This window comes from Tachypleus tridentatus, chromosome 8 (genome assembly GCF_004210375.1).
Source record: "Tachypleus tridentatus isolate NWPU-2018 chromosome 8, ASM421037v1, whole genome shotgun sequence".
In the NCBI taxonomy this organism is placed as follows: Eukaryota; Metazoa; Arthropoda; class Merostomata; order Xiphosura; family Limulidae; genus Tachypleus; species Tachypleus tridentatus.
In genome coordinates, this window is record NC_134832.1 from 87,377,432 (window position 1) to 87,404,508 (window position 27,077).

General features: G+C 34.7%; 2 protein-coding genes across 2 annotated transcripts; one reads left to right on the forward strand and one right to left on the reverse strand.

Moving 5' to 3' along the window:
* The first annotated feature begins 4,238 nt into the window (after nt 1-4,238).
* LOC143222863 (DNA repair protein XRCC3-like) lies at nt 4,239-16,175 on the forward strand. The gene is made up of 7 exons (XM_076449968.1): nt 4,239-4,409; nt 4,863-4,983; nt 7,303-7,440; nt 10,334-10,546; nt 13,755-13,897; nt 14,146-14,358; nt 15,837-16,175. Exons 2-7 carry the CDS (start codon nt 4,917-4,919, stop codon nt 16,107-16,109), a joined length of 1,047 nt encoding a protein of 348 aa, XP_076306083.1. The 5' UTR covers nt 4,239-4,409; nt 4,863-4,916; the 3' UTR covers nt 16,110-16,175.
* Nucleotides 16,176-16,403: 228 nt separating this feature from the next.
* On the reverse strand, nt 16,404-22,332 carry LOC143222865 (uncharacterized). The gene is made up of 3 exons (XM_076449969.1): nt 21,995-22,332; nt 18,606-19,137; nt 16,404-16,850 (listed from the first exon to the last, which is right to left on the reverse strand). Exons 1-3 carry the CDS (start codon nt 22,200-22,202, stop codon nt 16,721-16,723), a joined length of 870 nt encoding a protein of 289 aa, XP_076306084.1. The 5' UTR covers nt 22,203-22,332; the 3' UTR covers nt 16,404-16,720.
* Nucleotides 22,333-27,077: the final 4,745 nt, after the last annotated feature.

A 27,077-nucleotide genomic window follows, 5' to 3' on the forward strand; every position in this document is an offset into this window, starting at 1 on the left:
TCGTGTCTTCAAACTCGAATATAGGTTTCTGGTTTTGATTCTACTAAAACATCGACCTTAAAGTTGCTGGGCCCCTTTTGGGGCTTCAGTTCTGCATGGTGGCCTCTCTAATCCAAAGTTTCTACATTAAGTCCTATAAACCCCCTCTTCATCTCTGCTATTTTGCAACTTTCCTTGCAGTATACCATTAAACTTCAATCAATAAATACTACAGTATCCCAACTAGGGTTGTGTATTCCTTTTGCAGTGGGCTATATTCTTTCAGAATAGGTAGTCGACAATCTTTCTTTTGGCCTTCATATGCAGAAGCAGCTGGCTGTCTCACTGGATAACGTTGCTGTCTTTATTGATTAGCCAATCCTGTAATGTTTTATGAGTCACCTGAAGAAATGAATACACCGACTGGAAGTACCATGCTCTCTTTGCTCTACATCTCTCATGCAATTCTTCCATTCCAGTTTGTAGAAATGGTTTAAAATCAGGTGACTCTTTAAGATCTGTCATGATTTGTTGTGACTTGGTAGTTGCTCGCAGGATCCTCTCTTTAGTTTCTGTGTTCACTGCCGAGTTGTATGCAATTATGCTTGCCTTAGATCACGTAAAAGCTGTGCAGTACACAGATTGTACTATTTACACCTACTATCTTGGCTCTCTACTGGCCCTAGAATCCTATCTGAGAAAGGCTGGTATTGGTATTAACATTTATATTAATAAAGCATTAATGCTCATACAAGCCATCCTGAGATACATTTTTACTTCAAGTGGGTTTCTCGTCATCACAAATGGCCCTAGAATCGCTTGGTGTTAGTTCTTATCTTATTCTCGTCGATAGTCAAAACGATCAACCCATTTTTCTTTATATTCTATCCGTATCCAGTTTTTCTAGATACCTGGCCACGCCAGTATTCGTGGGGAACGATATCTCTGATACTGCGGCTAATTCCGTGTTCTCTGGTGCCATCAAAGCTGTGCCATTCCGTATATGAACTACAGCCAGTTGGGAGTCGACTTCGAGTGAGCAACATTGTAACAAGCTTCCCAGATCAAAGCTTTTGTTGTTTTGTGGCTGTTCTGTTTTCGATAAAGATCAGAGGGAGGAAATTGTTTTAACTAGGCTGCACACTGGTTACAACTTTTAACTCATTTTTAAAAAATCTGGAACTGATCTACCAATGTGTGACCTTTGTAACATTCAAATCACAATCGTTTACGTTTTTCTGCCCTTCATCGTTAAGACTGTGAGAAACGTCACCATTTTAGACAGAGTTTACCTCAGACATTGGACAGTGTCATTCGCAATGGTGACACTTCCTTGCAATTTTAACTTTTTACGAGCCACTGTCCCTTTTAATTCGACATAACTCTTTCATCCGAATTTTGGTTACTGTTTCGTTTTATCTTTATTTATTTTAATAATAACCTTACTTTTACGATTTTGTTCGAGATTTTTGGCACAGGTAACCTAATTACGTTGCGCCGACCAACTTGATTCATAATGTGATATTTAAGTAATATATGATGTTTATCAATTTCTGTTGACAGACCTTTCCAGGGAAGGTACTGAAAGACTCAACATTCAAATAATAATATAGTTGGAGGTGGGGACGGGATTACTTCAAGAAAAATTACTTTCACGCCTGTGCGTCGAAAAAGAATACCTGCAATATGTCTGGAAGAATAAAAAGAAGAGAACATGATGATCAGCAGCATAGGTATATTAAAACAATTTTTAAAAACGGCTAGAATTGTGGGAGGTTGATGAAAGGCTTGGGAATTCTCGGTCATAATCCTCTTCAGTTTCTGGGTCTTTTAAGGAAGTGGAAGAAATTGGATCAAACATGTGGTTGAATCTGGATGCAGCCAGGCAGGCATAAGGCAACTTGGATTGCTTGAATGACTATATAAATCTTCAGAAGTCATAACTGAGTTGCTCTACTGTTTGAACACGTCTGTTCTTCTTGGCATTTCGACTCTGGGGCTCTTTGTTGGATGTTTGATAGCTACTTATGAGTGTTAAGGTGTTGAAGTTGGTGAACTGTGCTACTGGAGTTTGTGCTGAATGACTCTTTATTGAATCTTCTAAACTGGTGGAGTAAAAGTCAGTAAAACAGATGGATTGTATGGTTGCTTTTTAACTGGTGTTATACAAGCAAACTTGTCTTTAGGAACTATGTTTTTGTGACTGCTTTGTGAATGATGTGTCTTGAAAGTGGACAAGGTTAGTTCAGAAATTGGCTTCGATGGTTTTCTAGTTGATATGAGAATGATGAGAGGCCTGCTGAGTAATTTATTAGAGATTTCAGCTGTAGCTGTAGGACATCGTTTCTGTCTTTGAAATCTGAAGTGAAAATAGAAATAGAAGAAACCATTAGTTAGTGAGTCTTCAACAGGTGTTTTGGAAGTAATGACCATCTTGATGTAGTGAATTGGTAAGCTTGTGACTCAGGAGTCGATGCGATGTACGACGTGGATCGAGTGCTTTGGGGTATTCTGAAGTTTGGTGTGTATCTTTTCAAATGAAAAGGAGTGGCCAAAGCCCCTAAGGAAATAAGAGAAAAGTCATGTGATAGCTCTTGGAGGATTAGAGGTAACAGGAGGATGCGAGTTCCATGGTGCACATAAATAGGTCAGGTTTTCATGTGAGAGTAGTTGAATAAATATTTCCACCCTTTCCAAGAGTTTAGCCTTCGTAAAATTAATGGTGGCATTGATTTTGTACTTTCTCATGAAAGTATTTATCTAGCTGACGGAGATACCATCCTCGTAGATTTAAATAGTTGGCTTTTCGCGGGAAGGCTATGGACTTGGTCAAGAATCATTAAAAAGACGCCTTCATGGCTCTACAACTAATCTAGGAATGAACGAACAAATTACAGAGAGTATTATGGAAATACCCTGCTTAAATACTCCAGCAAAATAAATAATTCAGGTATATAATCAGCCGACAGATTACATTTTTAACCAATGGCATACATGCAATTTTAAGCTAAGTCAATCTTACAAATTTCTATACTGCCTGTTTGAATAGGCTACATTCCAAGAAGTCTATACAGAAACACAAATACACTAGTTTAAGACTTTAGAAAGAACACATATTTGTGACCTCAATATATTCGTTCAACACGACAGGATTAACTATATTTGGAAACTTCATGAAAATTGAGAAAAGTGTTATTTGCATAGCTGAATAAAAATATGCTCTATACTTGTCATGGAAGATGAAATTTATGACTCTTTCAATTATTGCAATATTGAAATAACGATAACAATGTTACTGTCTAATTTTGTCCTATCAAACTTTTCTGTCACCACAACATACTCTAATTTCAATATTTACTTTAAAACATGTTTGTTTCATAACACGTCACTGTTCTCTACTGCAAAGTCTCATGACTATTTAATTTTATTCAGTCAACCATTACTGTGCTATTGTAAAATGTTCAATTAAGTAAGTTACTAACTTCCACCCTCAAAGTACAAACATCAGATAATTAGGCATATTGGATTCATTTCTTTGAAATAGTTTACTTCTATTTGTAAAAATCTTTAAAATAAACGTTAAAATGGCTTATTTATTACATTTAATAACCCCTAGTGGCACAACGGAATGTCAACATGCTAAAAACAGGTAACAGTTTAAAATCGGGACGCATTGATGAAGGGTTAATTTATATGATGGATCTCTTAACTTTTCTCTTAAGAAGAGAAAGATAGGAGGCTGTAACAAACTAAAACAAAATGCTGATACAACAGGGGTCAAATAGAAACAATTTTATTAAGTATAACAGAAATTCAAAATAAAAATTTCAAGCAACTACACAATTTATCACTTATAAAAAATTGTTACTAAACCCATAACCGATCAGAAGTAGGTAGAAAGATTATAAATAATACAGTATAAATTTCTATGTTAATAATTTCGATATAAATCAAGAATAATAACAAACAGGACCAGAGAGAGAAAAATAACTATTCCGAAAATAAACAAGTTGTTCCCAAATCAAACCACTTTTCAAATCATGAACAATAACAAGCAATAATTATAACTGTATCATGTGAAATAACTTGTTTAAGTTCAATGAAGGGAACTTTTATAGTTTATAGGGATTTTATTAGTGTTTGGACCACGTAATTACATCTCATGTGATTAGTTATTACCATAAATGTAAATAATCTTTCTTAACATTAATTTAGATACATCGCCTCAGGGGGAGCTTGTGTATGTTTCATGATACAAACTCAAAATTAACATGCACTCGCTGAATGTAAAAAGATATTGTCGATGCTAAACGTTCGTAGTTGAAGTAAACAAAACAATGCCAAAGTAAAAGTAGCATTCACTATATCACTTGGTGATGTTAAATAAGTCTGTTTACAAGATTATCCATGAGATCAACAGGATAATAAAGGTTTGTGCCATATTCAAATTATAATAATATAATTAATCAATACAAATATAAATAACGGACACAAGTTTAAGAAAATAATATTCCAATCACATGAAAGTAAATTGAGTTTGAAAATGTATAATACATAAATATAGCTAGTTTAAGACTACAAACGGTTTATAGTTTTTTAATTACTACATTATTTTAACAGTAAATTTTTTTCTGTATAAGTGTATTGTACATACGTAGTTATAAGTAGTTTGTAAGTCATAAAAAAGGTATTCGAAGTTTCAGATTTAACGGAGTAGTTTAAAACGCCATTTTCATTTTTAAAAGTAATAAATTAATTTTGCGTGTTGTTAAAGTTATTTTGCTCCACCGGTTTCTTAACATTTTAACCAGAAATAAATTACGTGAACAAAAAAACTGAACGTAACAGTGAAATAACAAAAGTTATGTTTGTTATTGTTTCAGAAAGTTTACCTACGATTAAGCACAGCAAAATAAATGAGATTGTAATAGATTAGTATGCTACACAGTAAAGAGGTTAGTAACTTGTTGCTTCCACCAAGAGTTGTAGAAGCTCTTAAAAAAGGTTAGTGTAATTTTAATTCCATTTCGATATTATTTGTGTATGTTATACGTGGTTACCTGATTCGTAAAGAACAGTTTCATACGAGTCCACATCGTATTTGTTATAAAAACTTTTACAAAAGCACTAAAAGAAGAATAATAACATTTACAGTAGCTGAAGAGATAGAGGTTGTGGGTATTTGGGACTTATTTTGGTGATTGCACAACTTTGAGCTGAATAATAAATTAAAATGGGTTTCAAAAAGTCAGGCATAAATAAAATTTTACTAGGCCTTTAACATTAATGTAACAGTTACATAAAATATATCATATAGATTTTAAGAAAATTAAAAAAAAAAACATAACTGGGCACATTTAAAACTTCAGGCCTTAAAAATGAACTTAATAATCACATCTTTACAAAAGATGTTTTTGGTGTTGAATACACTTTTTATTTCAATTAACTTGTGAGCATTTTCTATATTTTGAATGTTTTATTGAAGACAATTTTAGTATTTTTTCTTGCTAAGTAATCACTAATGTTGCAATAACCAGAACAAATCTTAGTTATATCCTTTAAACCAGAAAAATGTTAATTTATTATCACCAATTTTAAACTTTCACCAGTTTCATAAGAATCTAGCATTATTATATCAAAGACTTTCTGGAAGTTAAGTCCCTTTAATAAAATTAAATAAAAATAAAACTGAAGTCTTGTAATTCATGATGATGAGAAACCCACTTGAAGTAAAAATGTATCTCAGGATGGCTGGTATGGGTATTAACACTTTTATTAATAAAGCAGAGAACAACATTTCGACTTTCTTAGGCCATCTTCAGGTTAGCAAATTGAAGATAACCTAAGATTGTTGAAACATTGTTGTCTGTTATATTAGTAAAAGTATTACTATCCCTACCAGCTGTCTCAAGAGACATTGAAGTCTTGTAAGAAAACTCTTTACAAAGTTGCTAAGGTAAGAATACCCCTTTCTAATACTATCAGTTATTGAATATCAGTTTTCAAGGCTGTTTTAAAATGATCTCTTACATTACATTCTAATACTTTCTAGCATCTGACAATAGAAGTCGTGCCTTTAATATCTCAAGCTTTGCCTGAAAACCATTTTATAGAAAAATTGGGTTCACATTATCCATCTTCCAGTCATCAGGAATTCTTCCAAAGTTCATAAGCTTTTACAGTATAACAAAGTTCCCACCAATTTCTTTATTAGTACTGACAGCTTCATCCACATCTTTTAATTACATGATGAGGCTTGGAATTTAGTTTTTCTTTTTCCAGGTCCTAAAAATAAAAGGAAAATATATATATATTGTTTATCAGAAAAAAACAGTGGTTTTAAGCTGTTCTGTTGAATTCATTTTTTTTTATAAATAAATTTTGGCAATATTTCATATTTTGAATGTTTTATTCAAGATAATTTCAGTATTTTTTTCCTTGTTAAGTATTCACTGACATTGTAATTCATCTGAACACATATTTATCAAAAATCCCAAACTGATCATGGAAACATTGTGTAATTTAATATCTAAGCTGTATGGATCCTCTTAGTTTTAAAGAGGTTTCTGAAGTTTTTACAATACAGCTTTCCTTGTGGCATGGAATTAAAACAAAATCAAGATAAATTATAAATAAACTTATTTTACTATAGATAATAAAGCATCACTTCAAAAATTTTGTTTGGTGCAAGAACAGCAATGATTATAGTTGCTGCAGTAAATTATGTTACTGTATCTACATTTATTCTGACTGTTTACATGATAGCTAATACTAAGTAGCCCAAAAGTTGCTTATGTTATAATTCTACACAGTCCAAAATCTTGTACATTTTAGCTATTTTTTATAGCCTTGTCCATATTCTAGTGTGTAATTTCTCCACTAATGTGATGAAGTTCTACAGTAGAAATTTGGAAATATTATGTTGAATCTACCATAGGTGGATAAAAGCTTGTTCTATTATATAAAATGATTCATTACTGGTAACCTAATGTGAAACACCTTTTTTAAATAATAGTGATTTGCTTGTGACAGAACTAATGAATTTTTGTTTAATAAGTACATAAAGTACTGAGTTAAACATCTCTTAATTAATATTCTGGATATGTGGGATAATATTTTTAGTTTCATGGTTAGAATATGGTATACAATTTTAACACAACATGTGGAAGTTTCTATGATATAATCAGCAATGAGTGTATTATAATTGATATATGCTTTTTAAAACATCATTACTTGTTACTTTTCTTACTGAGGTATGAATTAGGTGAATTTGTAGATGTGAAAATGTATACAAAAATAAAAACAAAACTTTACTTTTGACAGCAAAACTTAACACCTGTAAAAGTGTGTTAAACCTGTCTGACATAGAACTATCAAAACAGACAAAACTATCACAACATGATGTTTCTGCTGTTAAACAGGCAGTTTCTCAAGAAGTTCTTCATAGTTCTTTCATAACAGGTATGTTTTGATATGATTTTTTTTTTGTAGTAGTTTTAAACCAGGTATTTTATCATTGCAGGTATATGTACGAGTCACATTGTTTAGTGAAAATTACCTCTGTTCAATATTGAACTAAAATGAAAATGATCATTTGGACGTAAACTATGAAGAATAATTTTTATCTATTTAGGTTTTGTTTTCTCTATGAAGTGTGAGCTTCCAATGTTTACCTCTGATATTTTTAATACTTATTGTTTATTTACAATACTTTTCGATGCTTGTCTGGTTAAAACATTTTTCTAGTCATTCTTGATGTGCCACTTTAATGACACTTAAGTGTAATTTTTCTTGACCATTTCTGAAGTAAAACATCTCTAACACCTTTTTACGTAACATTTTTGTTTTCAGCTATGTTGCACCAAAATGAGATACTTACAACAATATGCTGAAAAATATAAAAAAAGAAATTCCTAGAGGTCTAGGTGACCTTTCTGATGTCTCAACTTTTTTTATATATCACTGGTTCATTTGCAGCACCATTCCAAATTTTCTGCTGATGAAGAAAGGACAACCTTTTGAAAGTGCACAGATTATAGGGTTTTTATTGTTTTACACTTTGAAGTGTGATACTCATCTTAAATGTGTAGCAGTAATAGAGCATTGGAAAATTAAAGAAATGTCAGTAACTTACTAATAAGTTAATATAACATTTAAATTGTTCTTATTCTTATGTTTACATCGCTATGTTTACCTGCCACTATCAAGGCAGGTTACTTGAACCATAAAGTATGACCATATATTTCAACCCCTCTTTGATGTTTCCAGTGTCAGTGATTCCGTCATTCAAAAACTTCTTGTAATGGTTTTCTCATGCATGCTCATTATGGTGGCAAAGACCACAATGCCAAAGAGTGTGAACTGGAACCACAGTGTTTTAACTTTTGTGGTTCCCACCCCTCTTATTTTCATTCTTGCCCTAAGTGAGTGAAGGAAAGAGAGAACCAGTGATAAAAGCTGTGAACAATATTTCCTGCCCATCACAAACATATGCTGTTACACTATGTTCTACTGCTACAGTGGGGGTGTAGACAGATCTTTCTGTGCCTCGAATAGAGTCATTCTCAAACCAAGTCACGAGTCTATTTGCCCTCCATGGATAAAAGAGTTTATGAGTCAATGTTTACCATTATCTCTGTTCCCTCCATTCTTTCCAGTGGTTCTGCAGATCCCCTTTCATTGGTCCTAGCTTCTGGTGTTTGCTCAGGCCCTCTTCTTGGCTTCCAAGATGTAGAACAGTTAAATATTCATGCTTTCAGTCACTGTAATCTATGTCCTTCAATAGATACCTGCTTATATGATCCAGAGCAGGATCCATGGATGTTTACAAATTTCCTTCTACTAGAGAAAAATGATGTAGTCAAAAATAAAAGAGAAGCACCCTAAGCTAACAGAGGGTTTCAAGAGACTAAGGTTTAAAGACTATAGACGTGTCACAACCACAGGCCGTAGAAAATGAGTTATGAAGACAAGAGAAATATTGATCAACAAAAAATGGGAAAGATATCAGCATGAACATGAATATCTGTGAAAGGGGGGGAGAAAGAAGATGGAGACTTGTGAAGTAAAGAAACCTGAGAGTGATCATCATTCATTGGTGGCAGAGAGAGAATGTGGCATAGTTGGGTTATGAGCATACCAACTGTAACAGGAGGAGGTATGTGTTAATTGTGGAGAGAAGAACCATTAATGAAGGCTGGAGGTGGAAAAAACTTATCAAAATCACCCATATGGGTGAGGCACTCTCTACAGAAGGCAATGAAACAGAATGAAAAGGGATCTGAACTGAAGAAGTAGACAAAAGGGAATCAGTATCTGATACACTATAAAGTTGACATCTTGAACAGATAATATGTCTGCAGTTGGCATTGGTACAGGTGTAAAAAAGTCTTGAAGAGGATAATCTGTGCTTCAAAATATAGAAGGAACAGAGATTTGAGAATTCACGATAAATCAGTGTTGAAAGAAGAAAAATGGTAGCTATTTCAAAATTTAAATTACAATTAAGTACAGAAATCAAAATTGCAGTGAGAACAAAGGTAAAGTAACACTAAAGAAAGAGAGACAGTTAGTAAAAGTAACTAGAAACTCAAAAGATATAAGAAAAATAACATCTTAACTAAGCAGTGCTGAAGAAAGAATTATCCCATGATCATGTACTAGTGTTCACATGGTTCACTGTGGATAGAGGATGTTTACCCATTTTGCTCATTGAGGGCTATCTATAGCATTATTATGATTACATCATACATTGGTATAATTCACTTAGACCTGTAATACATGCTGGAAATTCCTTAGCAGTTGCATGCAAAATAATAACTGTTTGTAGTGCAGAGGGGTAAGTAATGTGTTTGAATGATAATTTTTACAGAATTTAGATTGCACATAAAAGTAAGTAAATTAGATAAGGTTATTAAACAGTTTTTATACTGAAAAATTTGAGACAAATACATAAAAAATGAACCATTTTTTTGTTCATTACATATGCTTAAACTTTTGTGTTTTTATAACCAGTTCATATTTTCTTATTTTTATTATTGAAATAATGTTCATATCTGTAACAAAAATGTAAACTTTATACAGTATGCCATGTTTGATAATATGCCTTGGATTATTACAACCTTTCCATCTTAATCTCAGATATGAAAGTTTGCAATTATACCATTGATTGTGTTTGTAATCTCTTTGACATGGATAAGAGTTGCCTTTTTAATTTTAGGTATGTTTCAAGTAAAATTTAAAAATAAAAAAAGAAATAATTGAATTTGTGTTGTGAAAACTAATAATTTGTTACAGTTTCCAAATTTTGAAATGTTATCTAACAATAACTTATTTCTCATCAATCAACCCTCAGCATATCAACTTCAGTTACCAGAATGTCCACCTGATTTAGTCATTAGAAAGCTTTCCACTGGTTGTCCAATGCTTGATCAACTTTTTCGAGGTGGAATGTTGATGAGGGGTGTGACAGAAATAGCTGGTGAAAGTGCCAGTGGGAAAACCCAGTTTTGCCTTCAACTTTCTCTTCAAGCTCAACTTCCAGAGAGCATTGGTGGCCTTAATGCAAGTAAGTTGATATCAAAATAGTTATGAATAGGTTGATTCTATAGTGAGTATTTGTCAATCTTAGCTTCAGTGAATTAAGAAGAATGTTGTACTAAAGCAAGTCAAGACTGCCCCCATACAAAGTAGAAAGATTGGTTAAATTGTTTTCTTTTTAAGTAAGTATTATTAGAAGGTACATAAGTAAAAGTAAAGAAATGGCTGTTCAATAACTATAAATCTATTACTAGTAAAAGTAAGGCAATGCAGTGGAACAAACCTGGAAAGTGATATAAAGTAGATTAAAACATCTTAGTTATGCAATGAAATGATTATACTAAGATATCTTCTTGAGGTGGAATACTGTACATGGTGAGGGGACTTTGCAGAGGTGGCCCTGTACTACATCTACCGACAGATATTTCCTACTTGGCCTAGAGCCGTGAGGTTGATAGACTTTTTCTACTAAAGAAAAATGATGTAGTCAAAAACAGAAGGGTTCTCTGCCCAGTTCTCCTCCACCTAAGTAAAAATGGCCCTCTGATGCAGTGGAACTGTCAAAGTTTTTGTTATAACATAGATGGCATTAAGGCTTTGATTGATCTTTACATCCTGTGTGTCTTTCTTTACAGGAAACATTCCTGAAACCTGTTGATACAGTCACCTATCAGCAGTATTCTTTATACCAGCATGATTGATTGTGTGATGGATGAGTGCATGGAGGGGTGGCATTGCTGGTTGACCAGTACATGCTCACCATCTTTGCAGCTTGATACATCTTTCGAGGCTGTAGCCATCTGTGTTTCCTTGGATCATACAATTACTGTTTGTTTTCTCTGTATTGTACAGGCAGCTACTCAGTTTCTTCTTACAATCTTATCTCATTTTCCACGGTATTTTTGTCTATGGTGGAATCATGCCTGCTAAAAGACATGGAAGGTTCAAAAATGAACCTGGAATACCTTTCATAGGTATCCCTCACTTTCAAACCACATTGCTTTCCAGTGGGCCCATGCAAGACAATCAAGACATCAAAGCCAGAAGGATTAAGTTCACAACTAGCATCTTTTCTACTGACAGTTCCAAACTCGTGTGGGAGTAGATTCAGAAGGACAGTGGACTGTGGTGCACTTCTTATCTACTTTTGATCTTGCTCTTCCATAGCTGGAAAGTTGCTATTGCCTGAAGAATTACAAATACTCTTGGTGAGAGCTTTTCTCACACATCTAGTACTTCTGTTTATTCCCCTGCCTTCTTGGTTGTTAAATCTTGGGCAGAACAATTGTCTCTTTCCTTTTTGGTCGATTGTTTCTACAACTATAACTGTCCATTTGCACTGGTAGAACTGAAACTTGCTCTTTGTTGGTCTGGCAGTATGTTAGTTGAACCTGATAATACTTGCTACAAGATGCTGTGCCATCTTTCTCCTGCCTTTCTTGCTATTCTTCTAGTTGTTTTTAACTTGATTTGGCAGGAGAATGTTTTTCCTGGTGCTTGGTGCTGTGCTATTGTCCTTCCTTTCTCTAAGCCTGGGAAGGATCCCAAAATTCCTTCTAACTATCATCCAATTGCTTTGACTAGTCGTATCCATAAGGCTTTATAGAGGATGGTTAATGCTCATCTTTTCTGGTTCCTTGAATCAAACAACCTTCCCTTGCCCATCTAGTGTGGATTCTAGTGACAGTGCTACACCTTAGGCTACCTGATTCAACTTAAAAAAATTGATCAGGGAAGTCTTTCTTCAAGCATCAATATCTTATTTCCATATTATTTGACCTCAAGAAGGCTTGTGACACCATGTGGAGGCATGGAATTTTGCTGAACTTCCACTCATATGGGTTGTGTAGCCATTTGTCCTCTTTTATCCAGAACCGTTTAATAAACCTGCGATTCCAAGTCCATGTGGGCTTGACACTTTCCATTTCTCTTTCACAATAACTTGGACTTTCTCAAAGCTGTGTCTTAAGTGTCACACTATTCATTGTGAAGATTAATGCTATCACTGCACAACTTACTTCTACTGTTGCAAACAGGCTCTATATCAACAACTTCTACATCTCGTGTTGGTTGTCAAGCATGAGATTTATTGAGACTCCCCTCAATCACTTCTTGAAGTGAACTACAGCAAACAGTTTTACCTTTTCTTTCTCCAAAACTGTTTGCATACATTTGTGATCCAGAGCTCCTTCTTGGTGATGTTGTTCTTCCCATGATTCCTGTGGCATAGTGCTTGGGGCTTATTTTTTACCGTAAGCTACTTTCATTCCTTACATCTGTGGTCTATAGTTCTGCCAGGGCCTTGGCCTTGAAGATGTTGAACATCATGTAACATCTAGTGGTTTGGTTCTGTGCAGGGACTTTCTGTACTTCTCCAGTTCAGAGTTTGTACACTGAGTTTCATGGACTGATGTTTACAACTTTCTTTACAGTACACTTTGAAACTTTGATATTTACCACAACATCCTGTCAGGGCTACTGTTTTTACTTCTGCAGTGGCTATGCTTTTTTGGAATAGATGGTCTGGCATTCTTTCTTTTGGCTTTCATAACCAGGTTCAACTGATTGATTTGAGTCTGTCCTTGGATGATGTTGCTGTCTTCTCTAGTCAGCTTATCCAAAGATGGTGTTTTACCATCACCAACTTTCTTTGAGTCATCTAAGAAAAGAGGGTACTCCTGATTGGAAGTACCATATTCTTTTTGCTAAACATATTTCAAACCAGTCTCACTCTATTCTTGTTAATACTCAAATCTGACTGGTCTATTTTTCTTTATTTTTCATTCCTGTCAAGTTTCTCTGTCTGTATTTGTAGGAATGAGCTAGCTGATACAGCAGTCTGTCTGATCTGGTGCTGTCACTGCCATGCCTGTAACATACATGAATTATGGTCCTGTATTCAAGGCTCTGCATTGCACCAGCTTGTGAACTTTATTTGGTTTTTATCTTGGTCCATTTTTATATTTTATAATGATTTTACTTTTTTGTGTTTTATTAACCTTGTAAAAGTTAGTCCATTTCATTTGAATTGTCTCTGTTTTTTTTGTACATAAACTTGTTTTAATGAGAATTAGCCCACTTAATTTAGTTGAATCAGTTTTGTGTATGTACACATGAAAGCTTCTGAACTTTCCAGTTCTTGTAAGGCTTGCCAAACAAACTGTTGTATGTGATGGAAAGTTTTCACCAGTTATTTACTAACACTTTTTTCTTTGCTTTTACTGAATGACTTACAGCTGTTGCTTACATCTGTACAGAAGATAGTTTTCCAAGTAAAAGGCTTCAACAGTTGATTCAAGGAATGAAAAAAAACAAGCCACAAGAAGCATCAAAGATCAACTTTAGTGATCAAATTTACATTAGTCAAATTGGTGATGTGGTAAGATGATTTATTACAACATTTTTTTGAAACAGTTATAACATTTCTAATAAAGTAGATACCTCTACAAAACGTTTGGTTATATCTAGAATCTAATATTTGATTAAGTTTTTGACAGATAGCTAAAACAAATTTCTGCATTCAGTTATTATTAGTTATTTTGTTATATTGTTTTTATCTTTGACAAATAGTTTTAATGTTAACCAAATTCAGTTTATATTATTTTTAGTTCCTTTTGATTTTTTTAGGAAAGTATGTGGAAATGTGTGAAAGTCACACTACCAAACCTTCTCAAGTTAAAGAAAGTAAAGCTTGTTATTATTGACTCAGTGGCAGCTCTCTTTCGTTGTGAATATGATCTGAATCAGACTGTTCAGCGTGCATATGACCTCCAAACACTCGGTTATCTTCTTCACAAGATAGCACTAGACTTTGGAGCACTTGTGATCTGTGTAAATCAGGTATATAGTAGAACTGTGTAGAGATCATTTTGACTAGATAAATATCGAGTGCTTACAGTTAGAAAAGTCCAACAAAGTTCTTTGAAATATAATGTATTTCAGCAAAACTAATTTTGATAAAACAAGTATATTTTATATACTGGCTGAGTTTTAAGTTTTATATTTTCTTTGTTAATTATGTATTTGTTTACTAGGATTCTCACAGTTACAGAAACCTTTAATCAGTTAATCAATATCTTGTAATCAAATTGTAACTGATTAATTGCATTCCAGGGAGATCTAGTCGAGTTCAGTATATATATAATATGTTTACTCACAATCTTTTATTTTGCATTCCTTTTAGCATTAAAACAAAAAGAAAATTGTTCTAACAGAATTGATATGGCAAACATTCTGTAGCATAATGTCATAGTTCATGAAAATTGCATAGAAGTTATAATATTTAACAAACTATAATTACATACAACCAAAAATTTAAAACATGAAAATTTGATTACTGAACCTAACTCAATTACTACTAATTTTGTGTGGCAGCACAATTTTTTTACTATAATTTATTTCTGAGGTAAGTTTTGTGAAGAGAGGTAAGTAAAAGATTGTTTTCATATTAGTTTAGGAACTGGAAACTAATAATGGATAGTCCATTTGATTTAATAACAATCAATATTTGTTATTTAGGCCAATATCTGAAAGTACTTTGTGTGGTTGACTTATTCAAACCATACTATTTCATGTATAATTTGTACTTGGTTGGTTTTCTAAAGTATATTTGTATGTATCTATAGAAGAGTATTTATCCAAACATTTGACTTATCTCTATTACAAAATATTTCATGGAAAACGTTCCAGTATCTCTCATGAGGAATACTGTAATTTGCATATATATGAAGATAAGATGCATTTGCCTTTGAATGATTTTTTAGTTGTTTTTATGTCAACAGTTCCATTTCCTTATATTAATAAACTAGCTAACATGAGTTGGACCTTAAGTATAAAAATTTGTCACAGAGGAAGTTTTTTTTTCTCCACAGTATTATAACAGGCAGCTGTTAGCCAGTTGAATGTGTAGCTAAGTAATATTTTTTAAAGCTGTTTTGTTTATTTATTGAAAAATATTTGAATGTAATATTATTTTCTAATATTTTACAAATTTTTTCCTGTTCATTATAAAGATTAATACTGTTACATCATAATTTCCATACTTTTAGTAAACTTTGACCTTTTTCCCACTGATGTTTTTGTTTCAGATCTTGCACTATTATAATATATATGTATATTAGTGTAGTTACTTTATGTCAGGTGTTAAATAGTTGATAAATCTCTGAAAAGAAACAGAGAAAACATTCTGTTAATTGTTAACTGAGATAATAAATAGTGGCTTTAGGTACAATAAAAGTAATCAAGCATTTATGTAAATTTTCAACACTGAAATTTTAAATGTTTTAAAACATTATAACATGATATTTGTCATACTGCAGGTATCAGCAGTGGTAGACCAAGGAGGCAGCTCCAGTATACAGGAGAAAATAGTGCCATCACTAGGACTGGCTTGGTCAAACTTGGTTACAACAAGAGTGATGCTGTCTCGTACATCATATGTTTATAATGAAACCAGCATGCAGTTGAAAGTGCATCTTCCTATTCGAAAACTACAAGTTTTATATGCTCCTAATCTTCTGCCAAATCATATATATTTTGTAGTTACTTCTGATTGTGTAAAAGGAATATCATGGGATAAAAACTGTTCTTGAGATCTTCCTTTTTTACTGTTTCCCCATTTTCAAATATGGTACTTTTATTAAATATTTGTTATTGAAGTGCATTTCAAGTTTTTTTAAATAATAGTTTATTATGCTAGCACACTAAAGAACATTAATTATCACACTTAACAAAAGTGGGCAGTCTCTATATAAGTATATAGCAATGTGTGAATGAAGTTCATGCTGTTATAGCTGTAGTATACATTGATCCTTGTGAAATTGTCAGGCTGGTAATTGAACTATGTTAAGATAATGGCTCTTCTAGTTAAGAAAGTATGTACAGAAAACACGTCAAGAGTACTTTTATTGAAATGAAACTGGTGCACAAAAATAAATAATGACAGACTGTCATATACATATACAAACTAATTTACATTTCCTTCTACTATGTATACCCAATGGAATTGTCTCTACAAAGAAAAAATTCAACATCTGACCAGCAGAGGGCACATCCATTACCGGCAGATAATGGGAGGTAATGACAAGTTATCCTATTAGAATAACTATCTCAGGGTCCACTTGCAGGGTAGACTTGTCATTCTAAGTAGGACAGTGTTGAAATCACGTGCAGGCGAATAATAGAAAATCAGGAATGGTGAATATCATGGTTCTTCAGTGCAATCTTGATACGTAGTATAACAGTCTTCCCCACTTCGTCCTTTTCTGGAGGCATTATAACTCACCTCAAAAGGTGTTGTCTTCTGGTTTTCCAAGGCATAACTTGCAGCATAACTTGTGTGGAAATGAAATAACAAACAAACATTAATATTTTGTGTATTTATATAAACGTAGAACTTGTATGGTATAATAGCTCTATCTCTGGCAAGAAGTCTGTTTTATCTTCTAGAACTAGCAATTTGTGATTCAGGTAAATAATAAAGAAAGTGGCTAAATAGTGTATAAATAACAAGAAACTGAAGGTTCAAGAAATATATAAAGGTTTTCCTTTGCTTTTAAAGAATAATAGAAATGTTATTACAAAACTTCCAAACACGTTATCCATGCAGTAAAGTTTCTAATATGCAAAAACAAAAAAAATCGTATAATATTAAAAGTGTTATTTGTGTAAACGTCCATTTATTTATGAATGTCATTTTATTTGCACGCAGCTATAAATTGTATAAAAATATAATAATTTATGAACCAGAAAATAAACAGTGTAGCCTGGCCTGAAAGTTGGCGTTTCATTTTGGTCAAAAAAGGATTCGTTTCTTTGATAGATTGTTTAGGCAGAGTATTCATGATGAAATTTTGTAGAATGGACGTTTGATGCGTAACTTTAGTAAGCATGGACAGAAAAAATTCCTAAAATATCTGATGGTTCTTTTATTACCACTGCAAATATATATTTGTAGTGAATTTCCTTTGCTGAGTGTGAAAATGCTATTTCCGCGTTTATGCAGTGTTATAAAAGCAATTACGTAATGGAAAGTCATCATAAAAAAAATGAATGTTAATAGTCGTACTGAACCCTGGCAGGAGTGGAGGAAGAGGGTGTTCATACTCCTGAACCTGCACTGCCCATGGGCTTGTTGTAGTTAACCCAATTCATTTACAATGTAGAAAACCACCACCATCGTAGACTTTTAAAGTTGTAGATGTTAGGTTTATAATAGTGGTATTTATAACAGTTTTGTCGGACATCAGTCATAAGAATTTGTTTTGTAATGCACAAAGCTTCAGAAAGGGCTATCTGTGCTCTGCCCACCACGGGTATCTAAACCCGGTTTCTAGTAATATAGGTCCGCAGACATACCACTGTACCATGGAAGAGACTAATCATAAGAAATTGTTGCCATTTATTACCGAAATGAATAACGAAGGAAAATTATGAATATATTTACGTATTTTGATTTCTTTCACATCAAATAATGGACAAGGGCCGCGTAAAAGTTTCAGTATTAATATTGCAATAGTTTATAGAATTCTTGTTTTTGAACCATTTCGTCTCTTTTTTTTTTTTTTTTTTTGTTCCTATAATTCCTGTAAAAACAAAGTGAGATTAAAAGCTTTTGTACCATGGCCACAGAAACGGTTGCCAAGTCTGCCAATCGTACGCCCAATATATAACAAATACAGAAGTTTCTTCGTTGTGATAGTAGTTTATACGATCACCTTCAACTAACATTATTGGTCAGTTTTAAACTGGAGAGATCTTTTACCGCCTTTATCCAAGAAGTCGGGATTAATTCTCAGACTTTTAAAACTACGTCTTAAATTGTGATACCCATTTACATAAAAGTGTTCAATTTTTCTACCCCACTTTATAAAAAAGCTATCCTGTGTTAGCTGTTTTAAATGTAATTGTTGTTGAAAGAAGAACTGTGAATCTTTATTTTTTCTTTACAGGTTAAATTACTATTAGGTGAAGTCTAAACTTTAATCGACAGCGTCAGCCTCGTTAAAATACCGTCTGTTAAAGTATGTTAAATATGTTTCTATGGTGGGATTCGGGTTATTAACATGCAGCGTGGCTGTGTAACTTACCCTCCGATCTGAGCCATTAAGTAGCCAATCTCTTTGCTTTCACTGACGGCCTTCTTGCTTGCTTCACATAAGTACCTCTGCATACACTGCTCATCTTTAGTGAGGATGGACTTCACGTAACCCTGCAGCATAATTGCTCCAGCCAGCCCTGCATCTCCCATGGACCCTTGCAACCCTCGTGCACGGGCACGCTGGCTGAAGGTCGATTGTAACATATCTAGTAAACTCACTAGAATATTTAATATCTGTCGCGAGGTGGCAGAACTTTCATCATTACTTCCAAAGAACAATTTGACAATTGTGTGAATGATATTTTTGGTGGAAAGAAACTGAATAACATCGTTCTTTTGCTTGTCGTGCTTGGAAGAAAACTTTTCTTTACTGTAACGGGCGTTTCGAGCCGTTTCCGCAATGGTTTCCGTTTCGCTTTTTGTTTTTTCGATGTCTTGTTGATCGTTCTCTGGATTGGGCAAGGTATTGGCTGAGGCTAGGACGAGAATTAGGAAGATGAGAGTTATCTTCATGTTTGCACCTGAAAAGGAACCACAAAAAATGTGTCAAAAATTATAAACACTTTTATGTACATGACTATAAAACGTGTGTGCAATGTGATTAAAAGCAACAGTACGAATATATATATATATAATTAGCATATTATAATCATGAAACAGCCTTTTTTACCGACATCAATTAGGTTTTACTAATACGTGAGCAACCATGGGTTTACTGAAGCTTTCTTTTAATTTAAAGAACAAACTTGCATGTACCATAAAGCTGTGATATAAAGCACATAACACACGTGCCTACAACTTTAAAGACAAGGTGGTTAAGGCACTCCACTCATAATCCGAGTGACACGTGTTCGAATCCCCGTCACATCAAACCTGCTTGCCATTTCAACCGTGGAGACGTTATAACGTGACGGTCAGTTCCACTATTTGTTGGTAAAAGAGGGTGGTGATGACTAGATGCCTTCCCTTTAGTCTTAGACTGCTAAATTAGGGACGGCTAGCGCAGATAGTCCTCGTGTAGCTTTACGCAAAATTCAAAACAAACCAAACCTGCAACTTTAAAAGATGCTACTTTGATATTAGATTTTATCGCACGTCTTTTCTGAAATACTAGCATAAAGATTATCAAAAAGAAATATTGAAGTGTTACCTTAAAAATAAAGAAAAAGAGTACTTAATATGATAAGCCTAAACTGTGAGCCTTATATAAACGACGTATGGTTTGCGTTATATTTCAATTTCTTATACCTGCATACTTTGTATAACCACCATAAACAGATGTTGGAGTTCAGCATTTTGAAATTTCGCGCTTATCAAACGTGATATAATGTTTCTGGGAGCTTAGCATAAATATATTAAATTTGTTTTTTTTTACCCTGCGTAGTGCATTTTGCATGAAAGATTTCAGTTGAAATCTCCTACTTAAAAGTATTTTTTGGTAGAATGAACATTAAAAATCCACCGTCACCAGATAATAAAACTTGGAATATGTAAACAGAAAACCAGTAGCAGCATCGTGTTGCTTGTCGTTCTTACAACCTGATACGGTTTCGCTCATTCTTAACATTGACCTACTTCTAGGGGTTCAATGTCCTCAAGAAGAAAACATCGCGGAGTTCATGACGCAGGAGGCAAGAAGTGCGCGCTCTGTTTGTTTATTCTCAAAGGTCACCTAGATCTGCAGAACAATGGCATAACCTAGTTTATGTCATATCCTCGATCTACATGTGGTAACTTAACTTCCTTGAATACCAGATTTTATGAAGAAATTTTAACTTGTTATTAATCAAGAAATCACATGACCAGTAATTTATGGGAATGCCCTTAATGATGGTTTTAGAAAAACAACAACAACTGAAAATCTAAATGAATGTGTTATAAAATTCCTAAACACTTCATGTAATAATAATAGTTAATGTTTGCATGACGTAGTCATATTTTCACATCGCACCTACCGAGAAAATAGATCAAAATTAGATTTTTCTTTCATTAACAACGTGACGCTTAAGTTGATTTAATAAATATGACAACTTTTCACGGGAAAGTTTCATGTGTCAGTAGTAGATATGGTAAAGTAGGATTACTAATATCTAGCGGTTTTATATGTTGAAAGACTATTTTAAACTGGATGTGTAATTTGCTCACCTAATCTTTTATTTATTTTTTAAAGGCAACGTGTATATGTGAACTAGAGGACTAGGCTCAGTTACTTAACTAATAAGTTTTGACAAGAGTTGGTTTGTATTGGGTGCAAGTGAGCATAGGAGTTTTAAAATTACATAAAATATTAAAGGTCGATGAATTATCGCAGACACAGTAAAAATAATTTTTAACGTGTCTTTTATTGTAAGATGTTTCAATAGTTAAAATAATGATTATATACATATCTATAAATTAAAACTTCTCTATGATAACCTATTTTGAGTACTAACATTGAATGAAAATAGTCTTTCTATACTCAGAGCCACTATCATGTTTAAGAATTTCATGTATATTATGATATAACATTACAATCATCTATAAATACATGCACATGTGAAAACAGTTCTCTGTAATCTTTAAAACAAGAACAAACAATCAACTTAATACTGGTGTCTTATGATGAGTATAATTAGTTTTTTTACGTTTTTAGGATTCTTTCTGTTGGCCACCAGCCCCCCAGTGACTCAGCGGTATGTCTGCGGCCTTACAACGCTAATATCCGGGTTTCGATACCCGTGGTGGGCAGAGCACAGATAGTCCATTGTGTAGCTTTGTGCTTAATTTAAAACAACAACAACTGTTGGCCACCTGTGTGGCTCAGATGTAAGTCAAAGATATTAGAATTTAAAAAAATATGCGTTGGTCAAATAGGGATAGCCCGCAGTGTAGCTTTGTTCATAACATTAAATAAAGAATTATTCTGGTGAATGAACGTACATTACTTAATGAATAAACACACTGACTTTAAATATATAAGGATATCGCGTGTATACTACCTTTGAAAACTTGTTTCTGAAAAACAAATGGTTTTGTTAACTACATGTTCTTCCTTTAGTTTTAAATTAACAAAGAGAAAACTAACGGAAAAAATTCCTTAAACTGCATTAAAAAAAAAGATGTTGGTTGGTAAAATGTATTAATTTTTGTCCTATATTTTAAATAAAATTTTCGTCTGAACTGCTGTTTCTTAAAATACGTTATACTTAAAAACTTGTGAATTTTGAATTATTGCGTGTATCAAACACGTTCAGAATTTAATTACCGAACTTCAAATGTGTTTAACCAAACAATCGATTTTTAAACTGATTAAGTAAAACTTCTAAAGTCTCATAGTTTGTAGCATCTCTTTGATCGGTATTTTCGTTGACCCTACAGATAATAAGTCGATGATCTTACCTTTGTTTTGATCGTACTTCAGCCCACAATCCCCACCACAAACCGGAATGCAGCATTCAAGATTGTATTTAGGAATAACATCCTCACTCCTTTTATACAAAGGCTGGAGGGAGGTCGTGAGACCTTCAGTGGCCCGTGCAGGCGCGCGTGTGGAGTGGCAACCTATTACCGCTTGTCCGTGGCCTACTATTGATGAGAACAAGAACATTACTGCCACAAGGCGAAGGCATCGGAACCCAAACCCGGAACCACATGCATCTTCTGTGACGTCAGCAACAAGAGAAATGGGCGTAACTTAACTAGGAGGATAGGTCAAGCGGACAAGCACGCAGGTAGCGCTGCTTCAAACTGGGCCACAAAGTAAATAAGAGGCCGTTTGTGGGATCATCTTAAGGTTGTACTTTAAACTTATACTAAGAAAAAATACAAAGAAACAATAAAAATGTCATTTTGTAAAGTGACATTAAATGGTCGTTGAATATCTAAAATCCAAATTTACAAATATATGTCAACTGCGAAAAGTAATTTGTACATATATATACATTTAACTCGTATTAAGAATTTATTCCTTTAAAAATTATTCAAGTGTCCCCGCCTCAAGAAGATAATTAGAGCGAGCCTAAACTCTTATTTATCTTGGAGGGTCTTAAGTAAGCATGAATTTTGCACTTTGAACATTTTTGTGACACTCCCTAAGTCATGTGCAACATGAATTTTACAGTTCATATTTTCTCGGACATTCCGAAAGTGATATACAGTATCAATTTTACATTTGACACATGTTCTCTGACCTCCTCACATAACCATCTAAAAATAATATATAAGGATAACATTAATTGTATAAGCATTTTATAAACCTGTAAAAAACGGTTTTAATTTCCTCGCAAAACTGCACAAAGTCGTCTCTAATTTTGCTTTGCTTGTTTGGTTTGAATTTCGCGCAAAGCTACACGAGAGCTACCAGTGCTAGCAGTCCCTATTTCAGCAGTAGAAGCAACTAGTCATCACCACCCACCGCCAACCCTTGGGCTACTCTTTTGCCAACGAATAGTGGGATTGATCGTGACATATAACGTCACCAAGGCTGAAAGGACGAGCATGTTTGGCGTGATGTGGATTCGAACCCGCGACCCTCAGATTACGAATCATATGCCTCAACCACCTGGCCATGTCGGGAACTCTAATTTTGGATTGATTTTCTAGAGGGAAGACATTTAGTCAACAACACCCACCACCAGCCTTCGGATTACTCTTATCTGTCAGAGTAGAAAGATTTTATCTTTACTATTATAACGCATTCACAGACCCAAAGGTCGGAGCTCATTTATGGGGCAACATGTCATTATACAGTGAACTCTTGGGCTACTCTTTTACCAACGAATAGTGGGATTGACCGATTTATACGGCCCCACGGCTGGGAGGGCGAGCATGTTTATCAATAACTGGCCTAGGTCATTATACAATGAACTCGCCCAGCTTATTCATGAAAGTGAGAAGTCTTTACACAAGAAATCGTTTTAAAAAACATAAATTACTGTATTTGAAGCAAACAACGATACTAGATTTATCAACATTACCATACTTTTTAATTCTATTTTTTTTAATTTGGAGCAAAGCTAGTCAAGATCTATCTGCGATAGCCGTCCCCAATTTAGCAGTGTAAGACTAGAGGGAAGGTAGCTAGTCATCACCACCCACAGCCAACTCTTGGGCTACTCTTTTACCAACGAATAGTGGGATTGACCGTCACATTATAACGCCCACACGGCTGAAAGGGCAAGCATGTTTGGGGCGACAGGGATTCAAACCCGCGACCCTCGGATTACGAGTCGAACGCCTTAACCCACCTGATCATGCCCGGCCTCATACCTTTTAAGATTTAATATAAACTTACGTTATAATTCAAGCCTATGTTTCCTTATAATAGTGTGGTTAAGGCACTCCACTCATTATCCTGGGGTTGCGGGTTCGAATCCCCGTCACACCAAACATGCTCGTCCTTTCAGCCGTGGAGGCGTTATAATGTGACGGTCAATCACACTATTCGTTGGTAAAAAGTAGCCCAAGAGTTAGTGGGTGGTGATTGGTAGGGACGGCTAACAGATAGCCCTCGAGTAGCTTTGTGCGAAATTCCAAAACAAACAATAACGACTATTTTAAAGTTTGGTTTGGTTTATTTTGAATTTCGCGCAAGGCTACTCGAGTGTTATCTGCGCTAGCTGTCATTAATTTAGCAGTGTAAGACTAGAGGGAAGGCAGCTAGTCACCACCACCCACCGCCATCTCTTGGGCTACTCTTTACCAACGAATAGTGGGATTGACCGTAACATTATAACGCCCCCACGGCTGGGAGGGCGAGCATGTTTGGCGCGACTCGGGCGCGAACCCGCGATCCTCAGATTACGAAGCACACGCCTTAACGCGCTAGGCCATTAGTCGTTATTAAATAGCCTTGTAGTTTTTCCAGCAATAAATAAAATATTCCAGTGATCATGAAATCATGATATCCTTATGTGTGTGTCTGATGAAAGAAATAGATTGGGAGTTTTTTCAGAAATCCAGCTGTAGCATATGTAGATATTATTTAGATTTCTCATACTGTTTTGTTAAATATTTGGATGAAAATTGTTCGCTTTGAGTATTTTAAATTTATTCTACTGTATGGTTACGGATTAGATGGACTAAGAGGTTCCTCGTTTTACATAAATTATATATATATATATATGTTTTGCGGTATTTTCATCCAAAATGTTCCCCAGTGGTACAATGGTATGTCTGGGGGCTCATACCACTCAAAACTAGATTTCGATACCCGTGGTGGATAAAGCACAGATAACCCAATGTTCAGCCTTGTGCTTAATCCACAAACAAACAAATCATTGAAAATAATTTTCGGATTTGTTTGGATACACTTGTTCAATAGAAACCAGCGGTCAGGTTGTCATACTTATTGATAATTTAACTATTTTAGGCTTTATTTTTTTAATACTCGATATTTTGTTCTCATTACTTTCATACTTGAAAATACATGACAAACGCTCATTTTATTAGTAAAGTAAGTTACATACATTTCAAAAGAAAAAAACCCTTCAAGGAAACACAAGAACTAATTCACTTTCCTAATTTCGTGTTTGTGCTCCAGTGGTTCAGCGGTATGTCTGCGGACTTCCAACGCTAAAAAGCGGGTTTCGATACCCGTGATGGGCAGAGCACAGATAGCCCTTTATGCAACTTTGTGCTTAATTCAAAACAACAATAATTTCGCGTTTTGATTTGTACTCCTGGTCATAGAATATTTAATTTAAGATAAACACACATCATCTTTTCTCTCAATTGTTGTAATTCTAAATAGAGATGCACTGCTGGCCAAAGTCTTAAGGCAAATGAACATAAAGAAAAAATATGCATTTTGCGTTGTTAGACTCAACCACTTATTTGAGTAGAGCTTCGAAAGACGAAAATAAGAAAAGGAAAAAAAAACTCTTTTAGCATTTAATAGTAAAAATGTGAACACAATGAAATTAGCCTAAATAATAGCTGGTCAAAAGTTTAAGACCATACTGAAACGAATCGTTAATCGGTAAATACGTAACGAAATTTAGCCATTTGTGTTCAAGCATTAGCGTTGTAAACATGTCTCACTGACATCTTCTATGTTACATTGGGTAAAAACATGGGAAGGATAAAATGGTTGACGGAGTTTGAACGAGGAAGAATTGTTGAGCTGCAAAAACAAGGTCTCTCTCAACGTGCCATTGCTGGTGAGATTGGGCAGAGTAAAACTGTTGTTGCAAATTTCTTAAAAGACCCTGAGGAATACAGAACGAGAATTTTAAGTGGTCGACCCAAGAAATTTTCGCCGGCGTTGAGCAGGAGAATTCGACGGGTTGTCCGAGAAGACATCAGCCGATTGTCGAACCAGATTAAGGCCCTTACGGACGCAGAATGCAGCTCAAGAACAATAAGACGGCATCTACGAGAGAAAGGATTTAAAAATCGTAAACGTTTTCGAAGGCTACGCCTCCTTCCACACCATGAAATAGCTCGGTTAAACTTTGCTGAGAAGCACCACACATGGGACGTAGAAAAGTAGAAGGCTTTGTTCTCTGATGAGAAAAAAATTAACCTGGATGGTCCAGATGGCTTCCAACATTACTGGCACGATAAGAATATCCCACCGAAGATATTTTCTACACGACACAGTGGAGAAAGTTCCATCATGATCTGGGGTACTTTCTCATTCCATAGAACAATGGAGCTTTAGGTTATACAGGGGCGTCAAACAGCAGCTGGCTACATTGGCATGTTGAAGAGAGCATCCTTACTGACTGAAGGCCCTCACTTGTGTGGAAATGACTGGATCTTTCAGCAGGACAACGCTGCAATCCACAATGCCTGCAAGACAAAGAACTTTTTCATGGCGAATAATGTGATTCTTTTGGACCATCCAGCGTGTTTGCCCGAACTGAACCCCATTAAAAATGTTTGGGGGTGGATAGCAAGGGATGTCTATAGAAATGGACGTCAACTTAAAACAGTGCGTGATCTTCGTGAAACCATCTTCACCACTTGGAATAACATTTCAGCCAGCCTTCTGCAAACGCTTATATCGACCATACCAAAACAAATGTTTGAAGGTATTCGCAATGACGGCCGTGCAACTCACTACTGAGACCTCTTGTTGGACATTTCCTACCCTGTTTAGGACTTCTCTTTGGTATGGTCTTAAACATTTGACCAGCTGGTATTTAGGCTAAATTCATAGTGTTCACATTTTCCTTATTAAATGCTACAAAAGTTTTTATTTTCATCTTTCAAAGCTCTTCTCAAATAAGTGGTTGAGTCTAACAACGCAAAATGCATATTTTTTCTTTATGTTCATTGGCCTTAAGATTTTGGCCAGCAGTGTATTTCAGAATCTTATGCTGCAGTGTGCTTCAGACTTAGTGTATAGCTCCAGCATGGTTTGGTTTGTTTTGAATTTCGCACAAAGCTACACGAGAGTTAAGTGCACTAGCCGTCCCTAATGTAGCAGCGTAAGACTAAAGGTAAGGCAGCTAGTCATCACCACCCACCGCCAACT